Below are 17,300 nucleotides of genomic sequence, written 5' to 3'. Positions count from 1 at the left end.
CCCGCTCACCTTAATACAGCCCACGATGGTGGTGGTCAGCGCGGAGTTATACTGAGTACAGAGGACTGTGGCATACATCAAGATAAACCTGAAGGAGGGAAGAGCGAGGCGGATTGGCAAGCAGAGAACAAAACAGACTCGGCAGGCATCTCTCCAACACTAGGTGCCCGTCCTCCCTCCTCCTCCCACCAGCATCCTGTTTCTCTTGCCCAGGGGTGGCCACTCGCGGCAAAGCAGCTCAGAAGGCTGGGTTGGGAGGGAGAAGCCCTGGGTTTGAATCCTTCCTCAGAGCCTCCCTGGAGGAAAGGGACAGGAGGGAGAAGGCAGGCGGTCCTGTGTGTGGGCAGTCACCCAGCGCTTCTAAAGAAATCATCCCTCCCAACGCCACATTTTACACATGAGGAAACTGAGGCCCACAGAGGCCCCGTCCCTGCCTGGAGTCACACCTCCGATATGTGTCAGAGGCAGGCAGCCGCTGAGCTCCATCCCCTCAGCTACCTGGACTCCCAAGACCACCTCGGCTCTTCCGTCCGTGGTCCTGGGGACAGGCTGGCTGGGGCAGGGGCAGGCCAACTCCTCCATTTGGCAGCTGAAGCCCAGAGAGGGCGTCACAGGTAGGATTTGAACCCAGGTTCCTCCTGTCCAGAGTCCAAGCCTCTCTGCCAGCTGTGCCCCATGCTTTTTCCTGCTAATAGCAGCTATGTTGCCATGGAGACTCCTCACAGTAGGTACCAAGGAGAGGAATGGCCGAGGAAGCTACCAGATATGGTACAAAGAGCCCTGGATTCGGGGTCGGGACCCGGGTTCAAAGTCCACTTCTGCTGCTGACTACCTGTGCGACGATGGGCAGACCACCATCTCCCTTCAGGTTCGGCACCTGAAAACGAGGGGCCTGGGCTGGGGGCTCTCACAGGCCCCCCGAAGCTCTCCGAGCTCTGCCACGACAAGCCGGGCGCCGGAGGGAAGACGGTTCTCCGTAGGCGACGCACCCACTTACCCCATGACGCAGGACAGTGTGAACTGCAGAAGGAACAAGCTGTCGGTCCAGCCGTCGTAGTCTATGGCCTGCAAGACACAGCAGAGCCCTGATGTGAGCCCCAGGGACGTCCCCGGCCCCCTGCGGAACCGCAGAAGGCTCCGGCTCCCCCTTTCCCTCCCCACAGAGAAACCGAACGCTTGGCCAGCCCCGCCGGGCTTCCTCTCCAGGCAGTGGCTCCAGGGAGGCTGGGAGGTCGGTTCTGAGGCAGAGAAGCTCTAGCTCCAGTCTGGTCTCGGGCACTTCCTCGCTGGGTGACCCTGGGCCAGTCACTTCATCTCCTGGGCCTGTCCCTGGCCACTCCTCTGCCTTGGAACCGAGCACAGCCTCGATTCCAAGACAGAGTAAAGGTCTGAGTAACGGACCTCCGCGGCAGGCCTTTTTCAAAGGCACAAAAGAAGTCCCACTAGTGAGGAAATGGAGGCCGACTTTGAAAGGTGAAGAGACTTGCCCAGGGTCAAACGGCAGCCGGATTTGGATGCAAGTTCAGAGCTCTCGACCCGGAGCCCAATGCCTGCACCGCCCCCCCTGCAGACGACCCCCGGCAGCCCCCCAGCTTTCAGGCTTTTCTCTCTGTATCTCGCGCTCCCTCCCCTGAGGCCGGGGCCAAGGATGCTCTTCCTCTGGGTCCTCCACATACACAGTGCCCAGCACACAGCAGGAACTCAGTAAGTGCTTCCGTAAATGGGGGCCCGCCGTGTTCTTTCTCTCCAAGGGCCAGCCTAGAGAAGGGAAGTGGAGGGCGAACCCCGAAGGGGCAGCCCCTGAGCGGCCTCTGCTGGCCCCAGTCAAGCCCGAAGGCCAGATTTCAATGTGTGTAGGGGAGACGAGATGGGGAGAAATCGCCAATCCTGGATGATGGAGTGAGGCCAGGAAAAAGAAAAGGAGAGCCCCAAAGCTTGGGGAGGAAAATGGCGCCCATCAGTGGTGGGGACAGCAAGACGAGGGGAGGAAGCGCTCCTGGACGGCAAACAGGAGGAGCGCTGATGCAAGGCTGGAGGGGAACTTAGAAGTCACCCAACCCAACCTTATCTGACAGAGGAGGAAACTGAGGTGCACGAAGGGCCAGTGACTGGTGGAGGGGAGCCTCCCTGACTCCGGGTGCCCCTCAGCTACCTGACCACACAGGAGGGGCTCACTAAATGGGACAGATGCCATGTTAAGGTTTTCCAAGCACTTCCCACGTTAGCTCATTAAGGAAACTAAGATACCCTATTTCAGACAGCAGGAAAGACCCTGGCTGGTGGGAGTCAGAGGACAAGGGTTCGAAAGCCTCCTGCCATCTGTGAAGTGCCTCCCTCTGCCCTGAGCTCCCTTTCCTTCTATCTCTACAGGGATGACCCAGAACCCTGGTCTGAGGTTCAGGGACCTGACAGAGCTGCCCCTGCTGCCAGTCTAAGCTCCCCGGGCTGGGGTCGGGGCATCCCTCTCCTTCCCTGGCCTGGCATTTGGCCAGGGATGTCCAAAAGGAAGCATGTGAGCGAAGAGGCTGCCCTGAAGACCTTTTCAGAGTGGTTGTCCTGGGGGCAGCCGGGGCAGGACTGTGCAGTGGGGAGGCCTGGGTTCAGGTCCCACCTGCTGATGGAGAGGGAGAGAGAAAAGAGGAAGGGAGAGAGAAAGACAGAGTCAGAGAGAGAGAGCGAGGGAAGAAGAGAGAGAGGGAGGGAGAGAGAGACTGAGAGGTGAGAGAGAGACAGAGAGGAAGAGAGACAGAGAGAGATGGAGAAGGAGAGAGAGACAGAGAGGAAGAGAGACAGAGAGAGATGGAGAGGGAGAGGGAGACAGAGAGGAAGAGAGACAGAGAGGGAGACAGAGGGAGAGAGACAGAGGGAGAGAGAGACAGAGAGGGAGACAGAGGGAGAGAGACAGAGAGAGAGACAGCAAGGGAGAGGTTTCCCCATTTCCCTTCCCTGAATCTCCTTCTACCCTTTCAGGGACTTGCATCCAAGATCCTCCCCCAGCCCAAGGAGCCCAGCAGAACAGTCAGACAGTGGCTGGGAGTGTCAGACCCTGTGGCCAAGGCCTGGTAGGGTAGAGGGTCAGCCACAGATGGGGCTCAATTCTGAGCTGAAACCCTCCGAGGTGGGTTTCTCTGTACACAATGTAGTCCAGCCTTGTACATGCAGAAAATAAAATACTGAGTAAACAAAAGGCCTCATTTTAGTGGGGGGCCTAAAAGGAAGCCAGGGAGGCTGAGGCAGGTGCAGAGGGGTGTGTGGGAAAATGGGGGCACAGAGAATGCCCAGACAGGGTTTTGTTGGGCAAACAGGCAGGAGGAGGGAGTCCCTGAAGCAGAGACTGTGGCCAGAAGCAAGGGCGGCAGAGAGCCTGGAGAGGTAGGAGGGGGCGTGACCAGACCAGAGCTTCAGGGACACCTATCTGGAGGCCTCCCGGAGGATGGACTGGAGTGGGAAGTGCCACGAGGTGGGCAGAGCCCCGGCAGCTACCTTTTTAAGCTCAGCCCTTCCATCTCAGAATCAATATTGTAAAGATAATTTTAGTATTTTGACTTAAAATCTAAAATAAGTGGTCGCCATGGGAAATTCCCAAATATGAAAATACCCAAGTCAGCTGGGAATTTATGGAGATTTTAATTAATAAAGAGAGAAGGAATTAAGGGAAGGAGAGAGAGAGAGAGAAAGAGAGAGAGAGAGAGAGAGAGAGAGAGAGAGAGAGAGAGAGAGAGAGAGAGAGAGAGAGAGAGAGAGAGAGAGAGAGAGAGAGAGAGAGAATTAATTTAAACTACTCTGGCTCAGTCTGAGCCAAGCAGTAGTTAAAGGCCTAAGCCAAAGTGGCCTCCCTGAGCCTAAGGGAGAGCGAGTCAGTCTTATTACTCAACACAAGACCGTCTCCAAGCAAGCTCCAGTCCTCCACTGAATCTCCTAAACTCCAATTCCCTGAACTGACTTTTTACCCTTCCTTTTAAAGAAAATTTTCTCTTATGTCACCTTCCTTAAATTTTCATGTCTAATTAGTAGACGCTTTTTTCCAGGACTGCCCATTCTTAGTTTTCACCACTCTTTAGTCCACACCTTCTCTGGTTAGATTAAATCTTCTGAGTACTTCACACCACTTTGTTAAGCTTGTCTTTTGTAAGTTACTTGACCTTTTTGTGATTAATTTAACCTTTACATGTACTTAACACCTTTTTGTATTAGATCTAAAAATAGACCTGTCTTAAGGTTCTAGCTTTACTACAAGGTATGAGTTGGGGACTTTCATTGTTCAATCAGGAGTTTACAACATTATCTTCCCCTAAGGCACTGTCTGAGTAGGGTGGAGTAATTTTAAAAGTTCCCAATACATTCTTGATTCTTGTTAGACCAGGTATCTCCATTGTTACAATAAGGGAATAGCTAAAGTACAGTCTGAGTAGTTTTTAAGATTCACAATATTGTGTACTGATTCCAAGGCAGAAGGCAGGTAAGGGCTAGACAAGAGGTGCTCAATGACTGGCTCAGGGTGGCCCAGCTAAGAAGTGTCTGAGTCCACCCTTGAATCCAGGCCCTCCCATCCCAGGTCTGGAGCTTTCTACTGGGCTTATTTTAAACATTTAAAACATAATTGGGAGAAGCCACCCAAAGGCTCCCCATGGACTGCCCACATGCCCAAGGAGTCTGGGAGAGAAACAAAGGCTACGAGCCCCCAGCAACAGCCTCTGTGCCTTGAGACTCACCCCCAGCCTTCCTGCTTAGCCCTGGGGTGCCCCCAGCTGTATTCCCGCCTTCGTTTGTTCAAGGGGGCCCTCGATCTAAGCGTGTCCCCTAGAGGTGCCCCAGAATTCCCCCAGATCTCAATCCTCCCCCCCAGCCCTCCTCCGGCTCCCCAGAAAGCAGCCCAAGCTGGCAGGCAGCTGAAATCTGGGCCAAGCAGGCAGTGATGACAGGAGAAGCCCCCAAAGGGCTCCACAAAGTGTAACCCAAGCCAGCCCTCGGCCCCCTTCATGGCTCACAAGTCAGGCTGCATTCCCAGAGGCTGCTCGGACCCAGCAGCGTGGGGCCAGGGAGAGACGCCTCGTCCTGAGCCCTTCTGGAGAAGCGTCCCCTGGTGGCCACCTCCTCGGCAGGCAGAAAAGCCCCTTTTATTTGGTAACAATTCCGTTCAGAATAAGGATCAAAGAGCTTAGAAGAGGCCCTTCTGAGTCCCGGAGAGGAAACCCCAAGCATGTGGGCTCAGACAGGGGCGCCCGAAGGGTCGGCTCGTCTAACCTCTTCTTTTTACAGAGGAGGAAACTGAGGCACAGACGGTGACTTTCCCAAAGACGCTCAGGTAGGGGCCGAAGGTGGTCTCTGAACCCAGGTTCTCTGCCTCTAAACAGACAGGTTCTTTCCCTTGCCAAATGCTGCCTCGGTGGCCTTGCTTTGCGCTGGGGCGACGCTCCTCCTCTTTAAACTTGGCTCGTCTTCTGTCTTACTTCCATCTTAGTCTCAATACGGTGTGTCCCTTCCAAGGCAGAAGGACTGGGCCAAGGGGGTGAAGTGACTCGCCCAAGGTCACCCGGTGAGGAAGAGTCTGAGGCCAGATTGGAACCCAGCACTCCCCTGCCCTAGGCCTGAGCTGTGTGGCCCCCTTTAGGTAGTTTGTACTTGATACCAGGCCTAAATCTGGGGACTGGCGACTTCCACTCCTGGCTCAAAGTTCCCCTTTCGGGGTGCCCCTTCCTACGCAACAGCCCTTAAAGACATGAAGAGGGCCGCCGGCAAGCCCTCTGCACCCCCTCCGCGCCTCCTCCGCTCTCCACGTGGCCAGAACCCTCCGCCATGCTGGATGTGGCCGCCTCCGAGGTCAGTGACCCCCCCTCCCCCAGGGCTGCCATGTGGATGGCTCCATTTTGGAAGCCCTCCGGCACCCCCAACACCAAGCGGAGGCCCATCCTCCATTGAGAGGCTCGGAGGACGGCCTCCGGCGGCCCGTCACAAGAGCACGGGAGGCCGCAGGAGCCTGGTGGGCCAAAGCCCGCTAGAGACAGGCGCCGTGGGGTCAGGGCTTGTTCCCCCCTCTGCCCCTCCAGCCCCCCAAAGGCAGCTCGGCCTCTCCCCCGACTCTGGGACCACCCTGAGGGGCTCCATGATGGCTCTGCACCAACTGGTCCATGATCACTGCTGTTTGTTTAAATGCTGTTTCATTTCCCCAAAACGTGTAAAAATAGATTTTAACATTTAAGTGATTTATTATATATGAATTATTTCATCTATAGATATTTTTGAGGGGAGCCTCAAACATTTATTTATATATAATAATTAATCATTATTAAATTTAAAAATTGTGAGTTCCAAATTCTCTCCCTCCTCCTTTTCCTGTTCGCTCAGACAGTAAGCAATCTGATACAGATTCTACGAGTGCAATCATTCATACTATTAATAATGGGGGACAGCGGGGTGGCTCCCTGGAGGGAGAGCCTGGTTTGAGAGACAAAGTCCTGAGTTCAAATCTGGCCTCAGACCCTTCCTCACTCGGTGACCCTGGGCCAGTCACTTGACCCCCACTGCCTCGCCCTTACCACTCTTCATGCACAATATTGACTCCAAGACTGGAGATAAGCGCTTTAATACTAATAATAACAACAATAACAGCCGGGCTTTTTAGGGTTACGGTTTGCCAAGCATTTTACAGATGTCACCTCATTTGGCCCTCACCACAGCCCTCGGAGAGGGTACTATGATCAGCCCCACTTTACAGATGAGGAAACTGAGTCAGGTGGTGGGTGAGGGACTCCGTCTCCTATATTGACGTTTGCTGAACTGTAAATACGGTCGAGAGTTGATGGAAATGGAGGCTTGTTTTGCTGACTTGCTTTTCCCCATTTTAAAAAACGTCTTTGTGCTGGCAGACATCGGGCAGAGGCAGGGGCGATGCTCCGAAATGGAGGAATACGAGCTGCCCGTGCAGAGCCTCAATTGGAATCCATCCCTGGACGGATCCTTCCCTAGAACTTCAAAGGAGGCCCCGAGAGCCGGCATGAGTGGCTGCAGAGATCAAAGGAAGCCTCAAAGGAGGCTCAGTTTACAGCTCTGCCACTATCGGACAAATGGAGTTCAGAAGGAGAGCCGCAGCCGGGTGACTCCTCGGAGGGCAGCCTTGGGGCCGGGGCTGAGCCCACAAGCCTTCTCCTGGGCTGTCCGGGCAGCAAGAGCCTCCCCGGCCAGGGATGGAATCTGGGCTGCAGCCGGTGCCCATAAAAGCTGTCCAGGCCAGGTCACTGCTGAGGCCGAATCGTGGAGGCATTATATGGTCCAGCTCGGCCACACGGATGGGCTCTGTTCTCCGGCCACCCTCATGGCCACCTCTCCAGCCCTCTGGCACCTGCTGGACCCAGGACTCCCAGATTCTAGAACTTGGCTGTCCCAACGACTGCCTCCTGAGGGACTTGTAGAACCAGAATCACCCCAGAACACCTTCTAGCTCTTTGCAAAGACAAAGTCCAAACCCCTTCTCTAAGCAAAACATAAACCGAGCAGGCAGCAAGTCCCTATGTGAGCCTGGATCCCATCTGAGTATTGATTAGACATCCAGAACCAGAATGACCCCAAGGGAAAGCTTTTCTCGTTTCTCCTGCCAAGGAGGAGGGGCTTTTTCTTTCTTTCCTTTTACAGTTCACTCATTTTTTATTCTGAATTTAAACACCAGGAAAAACCATTTCCATCCACGTAGAAGAAGAGAAATGATTCCCTCCCCAACGATGACTCTCCATTGATTTTCCTGTGCTCGGTTTGAAAGGGGGTAATAAATTCTACACACAGCTCTCAAAAGGCGTCTGTCTTTTTTAGCAGAGGTCTGTTAGGTTTTTTGTTTGCCAGGCTTTTTTTTTTTTCAAACTAGCTCTTAGGGCTGTGGAAAGGGTGAACAGTTTGACATCAGAGGCTGGTGGGTTCAAATAGCACTTCTGTTGCTGACCCTCCGGATCAGCCTGGGTACCCACCCTCCCTGGGCCTCACTCACGTCTGTACAAATGGGATGGCTGCACTGGATGACCTCTAGGGTCCCTCAGCTCCAAATCTAGGATCCACAACCCTAGACTGACAGTTAGGACTTGTTAGGGGCTCCACAAGAAGGTCCTGCCCTTACCCTGAGAATTAGGATAATAATAATAATAATAATAAAGAAGCATTAACTTTGTGCCAGGCATTGGCCAAACCCTTTACAAATATCATCTCATTCGAGGTACTATTATGATGCCCATTTTATAGATGAGCAAACTGAGGCAAAGAGAGGTTAAGTGACCACTGAGGTTTAAACATCTTTAAAGGAAGAGTTTGTAACCATTTTTACTGTGACGCAGACTTGTGGCCATCTGGTAGGACCTCTGACCCTTCTCAGGATCACGTTTTTAAATGCATAAAATAATTGCCCAGGATTACAATGCAAACAAACTCTAATAATGAATCATTTTGTACAATACAATATCTAATACGTAGATCTCTAATAATATGGAAATGTTACAAATATAGAAACACCTAATAAATCTGTAACTGTGCCTGTGGCTGTGTCTATAATAAAACTAGCCCCCAAAGCTCGAGCCCCTGGCTTCCCAGGCTCATCCAGCCCAGTTTCCAGTATCTGGGGCTGCACATGTACCTCAGCTCCCTTCCGGAGAAAGGCGGCTTACAGAAAAGCGGGAGCCTGGCGGCAGGCAGTAACATTAGTCCTTCCTGCCCATGGCAGACAAACAGCCATTGATTGCCCCGTAACCGATGTCTCCTGCAGGAAGAAAGCAGGGGTGGCCGATTCCAGGACACCAAGTGCCTTTGGAAACCTCCAGCCAGCTTCTCTTTGCCCACATTGTTTCCAGGCTGCGGCCATCCCTGAGGTGTCCCAGGACACCCAAACACTGATTTCCCAGTCCTCGGCAGCCCGGTCTGGCCCCTGCCCCCATCTCCACCCCCAGGCTCCACTTGGCAGGGGCCCAAACTCAACTTCCATCCCACTCTGTCCCTTCCAAGAGGCCTTTTTCTGGACAATCCCAGGCCCTGTGGGCATTTCCCCAGAACTCCCCCCTCAAGTCCTGTTCCACAGCTCATTCTGGTGTGGAGGTGAGTCTGGATTCCCTGGACTCAGAGGAAACCTGGGTTCTGCCAAGCCGGAAGGGCTTGGAGGATAAGAAATCAAGTCAGTTTTCCAAGAAATAGGCCAAAGAAGAAGAGGGTGACTCAGTCCCAGCAGGCAGCCACTTGGGGATCAACTCTTTGGCCACAGAATCCCAGGAAACAAATTGTACAAGGTGCATTTGTGGTGGGCAGAGGCTGGGGGAGCTAGGGTGGCTCCATTTTACCCGCTGTCGCACCACCTGCCCCATGCCACCAGCTAGGGCTGAGGTGACCGAGGACATTGGAGGAGACCTGGCACTTTCTTAGCTCCCTTGGCCTGGGTATATTGACCTGGGATCAAAGTGTCTGTCCTTTGGGCACAGTGGCACAGAGGATAGAGCACCAGGCCTGGAGCCAGGAAGACCTGAATTCAAATCCAGCCTCAGACACTTACTAACTGTGGGACACTGGGCAAGTGATCTCAGTTTCCTCATCTGTAAAATGAACTGGAGAAGGAAATGGCAAATGCCTCCAGTAACTCTACCAAGAAAACCAAAGAGACTAAACAAAATCACTATGACCTTGGGGCAAGGAGCCATTAGAGAGCTCAGGGACTGGGGAGGGGCCTCCTCTGAGATTCCAGGGAATTTCCTTGTGAACTGGTTTGTCTCTGGGTGCAGGTGCCTTTTATCTGCCTTTGTCTCCCAGTAGCTGCTTTTTACCTGAGGGGGGCTGAACTTAAATAAATTCTCTGAAGCTAGGAATGCCTCAGATAGAGAACAAGGCCTAGGAATGCCAGGATTATTAGGCCCTGCTCAGGGTAGGAAAATTCAGGAGAGGCAAAGTCACTGGGTCACAGTCACAAAGCCACTAAGTGGCTCAGAGAGAGCTGAGCAGCAGGTGGAAAGGCCAGGGTTCAAATCTTGTCTCTGAGACCTGGTCCTCTGCATAAGGCCTTCAGCCACATCACTAAATGGTTCCGTTTTTTCATTTGTAAAAAGAACAGGCTCTTCTAGCCCTCCATGGGGAGGATTCTAGCGATCTCTCCAGGGCCAGGGTCTCTTACTTTCTACCTCAGAATCAATACCACATATCAGTTATCAGACAGAAGCAAAGGGCTAAGCAATCGAGGTGAAGTGACCTACCCAGGGTCACACAGCCAGGACGTGTCCGAGGCCAGATGTGGACCCTCCTAGCTCCATTGTGCCACCTTCACAGTCTTTTTCACAATGCCACACCAATTCCCTGGCACTCGTAGGCATCAATTGCATCCTCCATCCCCAATTGTATACAGGCTCACATGGTTTCTGTTTCACATAAATACATCCACATGTTCTGACTTAAAATTCTGCTGCGTCTCCGATCTCCTCACAACAACCCTCAGCCCATAGAATAGGGACTTGATAAATATTCATTTTAGTGGGAATAAGGCTGAAATTTTGCCAAGAATCTCTGATGCACAAGAAAGTTGTCCTAGTTGCCAGGGATACAACGATGATAAAGGTCACAGCTCCCAAACTCAGGACCTTGGTCAGCCACTGACCTCCCTGGCTTCCGTTAGTCCCAACTAAACGTCGACCTCCTCCAGGAAGCCCTCTTAATCCTAGTGTCTTCCTTCTGCCCACTGTCTCCTCTTTATCTTGTACATTGTTTGCCTGTTGTCTCTCCCATTAGACTGGGAGTTCCTTGAGAACAGAGACTGTCTTTTGCCTCTTTCTTACATTCTCAATGGTTGGCACAGTGCCTGGCACACAGCACATGCTTAATCACCATTTATTGATTGATTGGAATAAGAAATGGACCTAGATTAGAAAGTCAGCAGGGCAGAGTATAGAGGATACTAGACTGGGAATCAGAAGGGCTTGGGTTCAGATTATGCCACAGATATGAATAAGTTGTATATCCCTGGACAAGTCACTTAACCTCTCTTTGCCTTGGTTTCTTTCCATGCAATGTGGGGGGAGTTGGACTAAAAGGTCTCTGTGGCCCTTCCATCTCTAAATTTCTGCTCTTATGACTGACAGAGGTAACAGTAAACATACAAAGGACTCTGGGAATATCTGAGGAGGGCAAGAAGAATGCTTTGTTTTTGTTTTTGTTTTTTGACAGGAGGGAGAAGGAAGAAAGGCTTCATGAAGAAGGGAGTCCCTAAATTCAGCCTGGAGGAAATAAAAGAGAAGATTCTGAAAAGGCTGAGAGGGAGCGAGTTCATTCCAGGCAGGAGTGTTAAATGAAGGGGGCAGAGCATCATACAGTGCCTGGGCGGGAGAATCCACAAAGGGGACAAAAGGGAAATGAGGCTGGAAAGCAGAGTTGGAGCCAGGAAGTTGGGGGCCCTAAAGGCCGGGCTAAAGAGGCTATGTTTGATTCTTGCAGCCAAGAGCAATTTGAGTTTCTTTAGCAGAGGAGGGGCACAATGTGGGAGGATTCTCTTAACAGCTGTGTCAAGGACAGAGTCAAGAGAACTCATGGAATGAAGTCTGGGGGCCTCTCCCAGAAGTCAGGGGCTGTCCTCTCCTTAGCCCGAGGAGCTTTGTTTTATCAGATTTGAAGCCCAGGGAGATCACACAGTCCAAAACCCTTATTTAGTGATGAATAACTGGCACAGTTTGTAGTGACTTAGCATGGACCACTGGCATACTCCTATTTAGCTTTCCTGTCAGCGTGAAAAGACTTCTCATTCTCCCGAGCCGATCTCCACCACCTCCTGATCCTTATGACCCAAGAGATGGTGGCTTTAGAGGTCAGGACAACCTCTTGGGTCCTCCGATTCCACTCTCTTATTCTGGAGACGAGGCAACCGAGACAGAAAAGTTATGAGACTTGTCCAGGGCCAAACGATAAGAAAAGTGGCAGAACCGGTGTTGGTAGAATTCAGGCACTTGGCCCCCAACTCCAAAACTTTGTCCCCTATACCATAAGGCCTCCCATTTCCCTTTTCCCCCCCTTAAATCTTTACCTTCTCTCTTAGAATCAATACTATGCAACCATTCCAAGGCAAAAGAGTGATAAGGGCTGGGCAAGGAGGGCTAGGTGACTTGCCCAAGGTCACACAGCCAAGAAGCGTCTGAGGCCAGATTTGAGCCCAGGTCCTCCCCTCTCTATCCATTGAGCCACGAAGCTGCCTGCCCCCTTGGTCCATTTTTGTTGTTGTTATTTTTTTTAAGTTAGTCCATGAACCGTTTTTTAATGTACTGCAATTTGAGAAAATTTACTAAGAGGACAAAAGCATCTGGAGAGTCATTCTCTGCCTTTAAACCCAAAGAATCAGTGAAATCAACCCCCCAAAGAGCATTTCTCAAGTCCCCTCTAAGTGCCAGGCACTGAGCTAAACTCTGGGGACAGGAAGACATAACCCAGCAATGGGCGCCCCTCAGGAGTTTACATACAGAGATACAGTGTCCAGATAAAGGAGAAGTTCTGAGGAAGGAGGAATTCCTAGGGAGGGTGGAGGAGCTCTGGCCAGGCATCCCTGGGGCATTCGGGGGATAAGGAGAGGCCCCATGGAGAGGGAGGCTGCCCTTAAGCCCCAGGCTCTGAAGGAAAGGCACCCACTGGGACTTTAGAGCCGCCCCTCCTGTCCAGGCTGAGGAGACCAATCTGGAATCTCCAACTGCTGCCTCTCAGACATATAGAAGGTGAGGTCCCTCAAGGCAGCTTACACTCAGCAAATCCAAAACCAAACTCATTCTCTTTTCCTCCAAACCACTTGGAGGAAGGCACCACCAACCCCCCCACCCCACCCCGACATCAGAGGGCAACACCAGCCCCACAAGACACCAGAGGATACTGCACCACCAGCCCCCCAGGCACTGAAGAGCACCACCAGCCCCCCAGGCACTGGAGGGCACCATCAGCCCCCCAAAACACCAGAGGGTACTGCACCACCAGCCCCCCAGGCACTGAAGGGCACCATCAGCCCCCAAGACACCAGAGGGTACCACACCACCAGCCCCCCAGGCACTGGAGGGCACCACCAGCCCCCCAAAACACCAGAGGGTACTGCACCACCAGCCCCCCAAAATACCAGAGGGTACTGCACCACCAGCCCCAGAAAACACCAGAGGGTACTGCACCACCAGCCCCCCAGGCACTGGAGAGCACCACCAGCCCCCCAAAACACCAGAGGGTACCGCACCACCAGCCCCCCAGGCACTGGAGAGCACCACAAGCCCCCCAAGACACCAGAGGGTACCACACCACCAGCCCCCCAGGCACTGGAGGGCACCATCAGCCCCCCAAAACACCAGAGGGCACCATCAGCCCCCCAGGCACTGGAAGGCACCACCAGCCCCCAAGACACCAGAGGGTACCACCAGCCCCCCAAAATACCAGAGGGTACTGCACCACCAGCCCCCCAGGCACTGGAGAGCACCATCAGCCCCCCAAGACACCAGAGGGTACCACACCACCAGCACCCCAAAATACCAGAAGGTACCACCAGCCCGCCCTAGGCACCAGAGGGCACCAACAGTCACCCCCAGCCACTGGGGAGCACCACCAGCCCCCCAAGACACCAGAGGGTACCACACCACCAGCCCCCCAGGCACTGGAGGGCACCATCAGCCCCCAAGACACCAGAGGGTACCACCAGCCCCCCAAAATACCAGAGGGTACTGCACCACCAGCCCCCCAGGCACTGGAGAGCACCATCAGCCCCCCAAGACACCAGAGGGTACCACACCACCAGCACCCCAAAATACCAGAAGGTACCACCAGCCCGCCCTAGGCACCAGAGGGCACCAACAGTCACCCCCAGCCACTGGGGAGCACCACCAGCCCCCCAAGACACCAGAGGGTACCACACCACCAGCCCCCCAGGCACTGGAGGGCACCATCAGCCCCCAAGACACCAGAGGGTACCACCAGCCCCCCAAAATACCAGAGGGTACTGCACCACCAGCCCCCCAGGCACTGGAGAGCACCATCAGCCCCCCAAAATACCAGAGGGTACCACACCACCAGCCCCCCAGCCACTGGAGAGCACCACCAGCCCCCCAGGCTATACGAACAGAAAACCATGCAAAGGAGAAAGCTTCAGGGCTGCAGTGGCTTCCGTAACTACCATTTCTGGGTCACAAATCCAGAAGCCAAAGGGTCCTCGCGGTCACTCCCTCCTTTTACAGAGGAGGAAACTGAGGCTTGAAGGCTTCCAGAGCAGCCCCCCTTCTCCAGCTCTTCGGGGCCTCCCCCAGAACCGTCTGCCTCCAGGCTCCCTCTCCTCCCCTGCCACCCAAAGCGCCCGAGCTGACAGCTTGCCATTTAGGTTTCCATCAACAGCTATTCTGAGGCTTTCTGGCACCCAGAAAAGCAACTCTGCTCCGGCCACCCGGCGAGCACATTCCCGGCAACCAGCCTACGAGCCCGTCCTTTGGACTGAAGAAACCCTGAAAAGCCGAGAGCAGCAGCAGCTCCTACCTTCTGAGCGTCTCCAGTGAAGTAGGCGATGGCCACGGTGGGCCCGATCATGAACAGTGCGTTGTAGTAGAGCAGCCCGTACTTTCCCAGCTCCTGCGGAAGGACACACGGAGGCAGTGAGCTTGGCCCCTCCAAGCAAGAGCTGAGGGTGCCCACCCAAAGCCAGGCCCCCTCCTCACCAGCCTCTCTCTGTCTCTCTCTCTGTCTCTCTCCCTCTCTGTCTGTCCCCCTCTGTCCCTGTCTCTCTCCCTCTCTCTCTGTCTCTTTGTCTCTGTCTCCCTCTCTGTCTCTCTCTCCTCTTTCTGTCTCTGTCTCTCCCTCTGTCTCAGTCTCTCTCCCTTTCTGTCTCCCTCTCTGTCTCTCCCTCTCTTTCTGTCTCTCTCTCCCTCTCTTTCTGTCTTTGTCTCTCCCTCTGTCTCAGTCTCTCTCCCTTTCTGTCTCTCTTACTCTTTGTCTGTCTCCCTCTCTGTCTCTCTTCCCCTCTCTGTCTCTCCCTCTCTTTCTGTCTCTCTCTCCCTCTCTTTCTGTCTCTGTCTCTCCCTCTGTCTCAGTCTCTCTCCCTTTCTGTCTCTCTTACTCTTTGTCTGTCTCCCTCTCTGTCTCTCTCCCCCTCTCTGTCTCTCTCTCCCTCTCTTTCTGTCTCTGTCTCTCCCTCTGTCTCAGTCTCTCTCCCTTTCTGTCTCTCTTTGTCTGTCTCCCTCTCTGTCTCTCTCCCCCTCTCTGTCTCTCTGTCTCTCCCTCTCTTTCTGTCTCCGTCTCTCCCTCTGTCTCAGTCTCTCTCCCTTTCTGTCTCTCTTACTCTTTGTCTGTCTCCCTCTCTGTCTCTCTCCCCCTCTCTGTCTCTCTGTCTCTCCCTCTCTTTCTGTCTCCGTCTCTCCCTCTGTCTCAGTCTCTCTCCCTTTCTGTCTCTCTTACTCTTTGTCTGTCTCCCTCTGTCTCTCTCCCCCTCTCTGTCTCTCCCTCTCTGTCTCTCTCTCCCTCTCTTTCTGTCTCTGTCTCTCCCTCTGTCTCAGTCTCTCTCCCTTTCTGTCTCTCTTTGTCTGTCTCCCTCTCTGTCTCTCTCCCCCTCTCTGTCTCTCTGTCTCTCCCTCTCTTTCTGTCTTTGTCTCTCCCTCTGTCTCAGTCTCTCTCCCTTTCTGTCTCTCTTACTCTTTGTCTGTCTCCCTCTCTGTCTCTCTTCCCCTCTCTGTCTCTCCCTCTCTTTCTGTCTCTCTCTCCCTCTCTTTCTGTCTCTGTCTCTCCCTCTGTCTCAGTCTCTCTCCCTTTCTGTCTCTCTTACTCTTTGTCTGTCTCTCTCTCTGTCTCTCTCCCCCTCTCTGTCTCTCTCTCCCTCTCTTTCTGTCTCTGTCTCTCCCTCTGTCTCAGTCTCTCTCCCTTTCTGTCTCTCTTTGTCTGTCTCCCTCTCTGTCTCTCTCCCCCTCTCTGTCTCTCTGTCTCTCCCTCTCTTTCTGTCTCCGTCTCTCCCTCTGTCTCAGTCTCTCTCCCTTTCTGTCTCTCTTACTCTTTGTCTGTCTCCCTCTCTGTCTCTCTCCCCCTCTCTGTCTCTCCCTCTCTGTCTCTCTCTCCCTCTCTTTCTGTCTCTGTCTCTCCCTCTGTCTCAGTCTCTCTCCCTTTCTGTCTCTCTTTGTCTGTCTCCCTCTCTGTCTCTCTCCCCCTCTCTGTCTCTCTGTCTCTCCCTCTCTTTCTGTCTCTGTCTCTCCCTCTGTCTCAGTCTCTCTCCCTTTCTGTCTCTCTTTGTCTGTCTCCCTCTCTGTCTCTCTCCCCCTCTCTGTCTCTCTGTCTCTCCCTCTCTTTCTGTCTCCGTCTCTCCCTCTGTCTCAGTCTCTCTCCCTTTCTGTCTCTCTTACTCCTTGTCTGTCTCCCTCTCTGTCTCTCTCCCCCTCTCTGTCTCACTCTCCATCTCTCTGTCTCTCCCGTCTTTATCCTCCCTCTCTCTGTCTCTGTGTCTCTTCTGCCCCTGCCATGGCACCTGGGACCCACAGTGGGCCCTTAATTAACACTTGCTGAATTCAATGGAAACAGTCCGACTCTCCGAGCTGGGCTTCAGGGGACGCAGCCGAGTTCTCCCAAGTTGCCTCAGGAGCCGGCAGGCTCCGCGCAGGGCCCTGGCGAAGCTTCCCGCCTCCCCCGGCTGCCCTTCAGAATTATATCTCTATATGAAGTATAGCTAAAGGACACACAAACCAGGGGCTCAGTGACTGGCCCAGGGTCACACCGCTGGGAAGTGTCTGAGGCTAGATGGGAGCCCCCTGGCTCTCCGCCTGGCTCTGACCCCCTGAGCCCCCCAGCGGAGCCCAGGTCTGGATTTTCGAGTCCCAGCTCCGAGACAGAAGGCGGAGAGCCCCTGGGTAAGTCACTCTCAGCGCCCGGGGCCATTCCTTAAGACAGGAGGGCAGAGCCGCGGCCTCCCTCGGTGCCAAGCCGTGGCAAGTCCAGTTACTCCTCCTGTCTGGTTCCCCCCAGTCTCCTCCCCCCGGCAGCCCCCAGACCCCGTCTGCCGGGGTGCTCGGCTCTCCAAGCCCGGCCCCCACTCGGACCCTCGGCTCCTCCTCAGTCCCTGTCTCTCGGTCCCGGAGAGTCCGGAAGCTGAGAGCGCCCTGCCTGGGAGTGATGGTCAGAATCTGGACGGCCGTGAGCCAATGGTGCGCCTTCCGGGCCGGCTTTGGGAGTCTCCCCTGGGAGGACGCCCCGCGGGTTGCTTTCTCGCCCGGGTGGATGCAGGCGCGGCCGGCTCCGGACTCTGCACCGGACGGGTGGACGGCGGCCCGATGCGCGCTCCAGAGGGCTCGCCCGGCCGGCCTGACCAGCGAAGGGGCTGCTCT

The 17,300-nt window shown here is 54.1% G+C and overlaps 1 protein-coding gene across 1 annotated transcript in view; it reads right to left on the bottom strand.

Moving 5' to 3' along the window:
- The window catches only part of SLC35D1 (solute carrier family 35 member D1), a 46,916-nt gene that overhangs the window by 12,843 nt on the left and 16,773 nt on the right, over positions 1-17,300 (bottom strand). Inside the window, exons 8-10 of the mRNA XM_056814983.1 lie at positions 14,479-14,571; positions 998-1,065; positions 10-88 (exon numbers count right to left, since the gene is read on the bottom strand). Of these exons, the coding sequence (XP_056670961.1) occupies positions 10-88; positions 998-1,065; positions 14,479-14,571 (240 nt within the window). The remainder of the gene's footprint in view (positions 1-9; positions 89-997; positions 1,066-14,478; positions 14,572-17,300) is intronic.

The sequence above is a fragment of the Monodelphis domestica genome, chromosome 2, assembly GCF_027887165.1.
Source record: "Monodelphis domestica isolate mMonDom1 chromosome 2, mMonDom1.pri, whole genome shotgun sequence".
Lineage (NCBI taxonomy): Eukaryota > Metazoa > Chordata > Mammalia > Didelphimorphia > Didelphidae > Monodelphis > Monodelphis domestica.
Note: the sequence above shows the minus strand (reverse complement) of the source record. Positions and strands in the feature narration are given on the sequence as shown.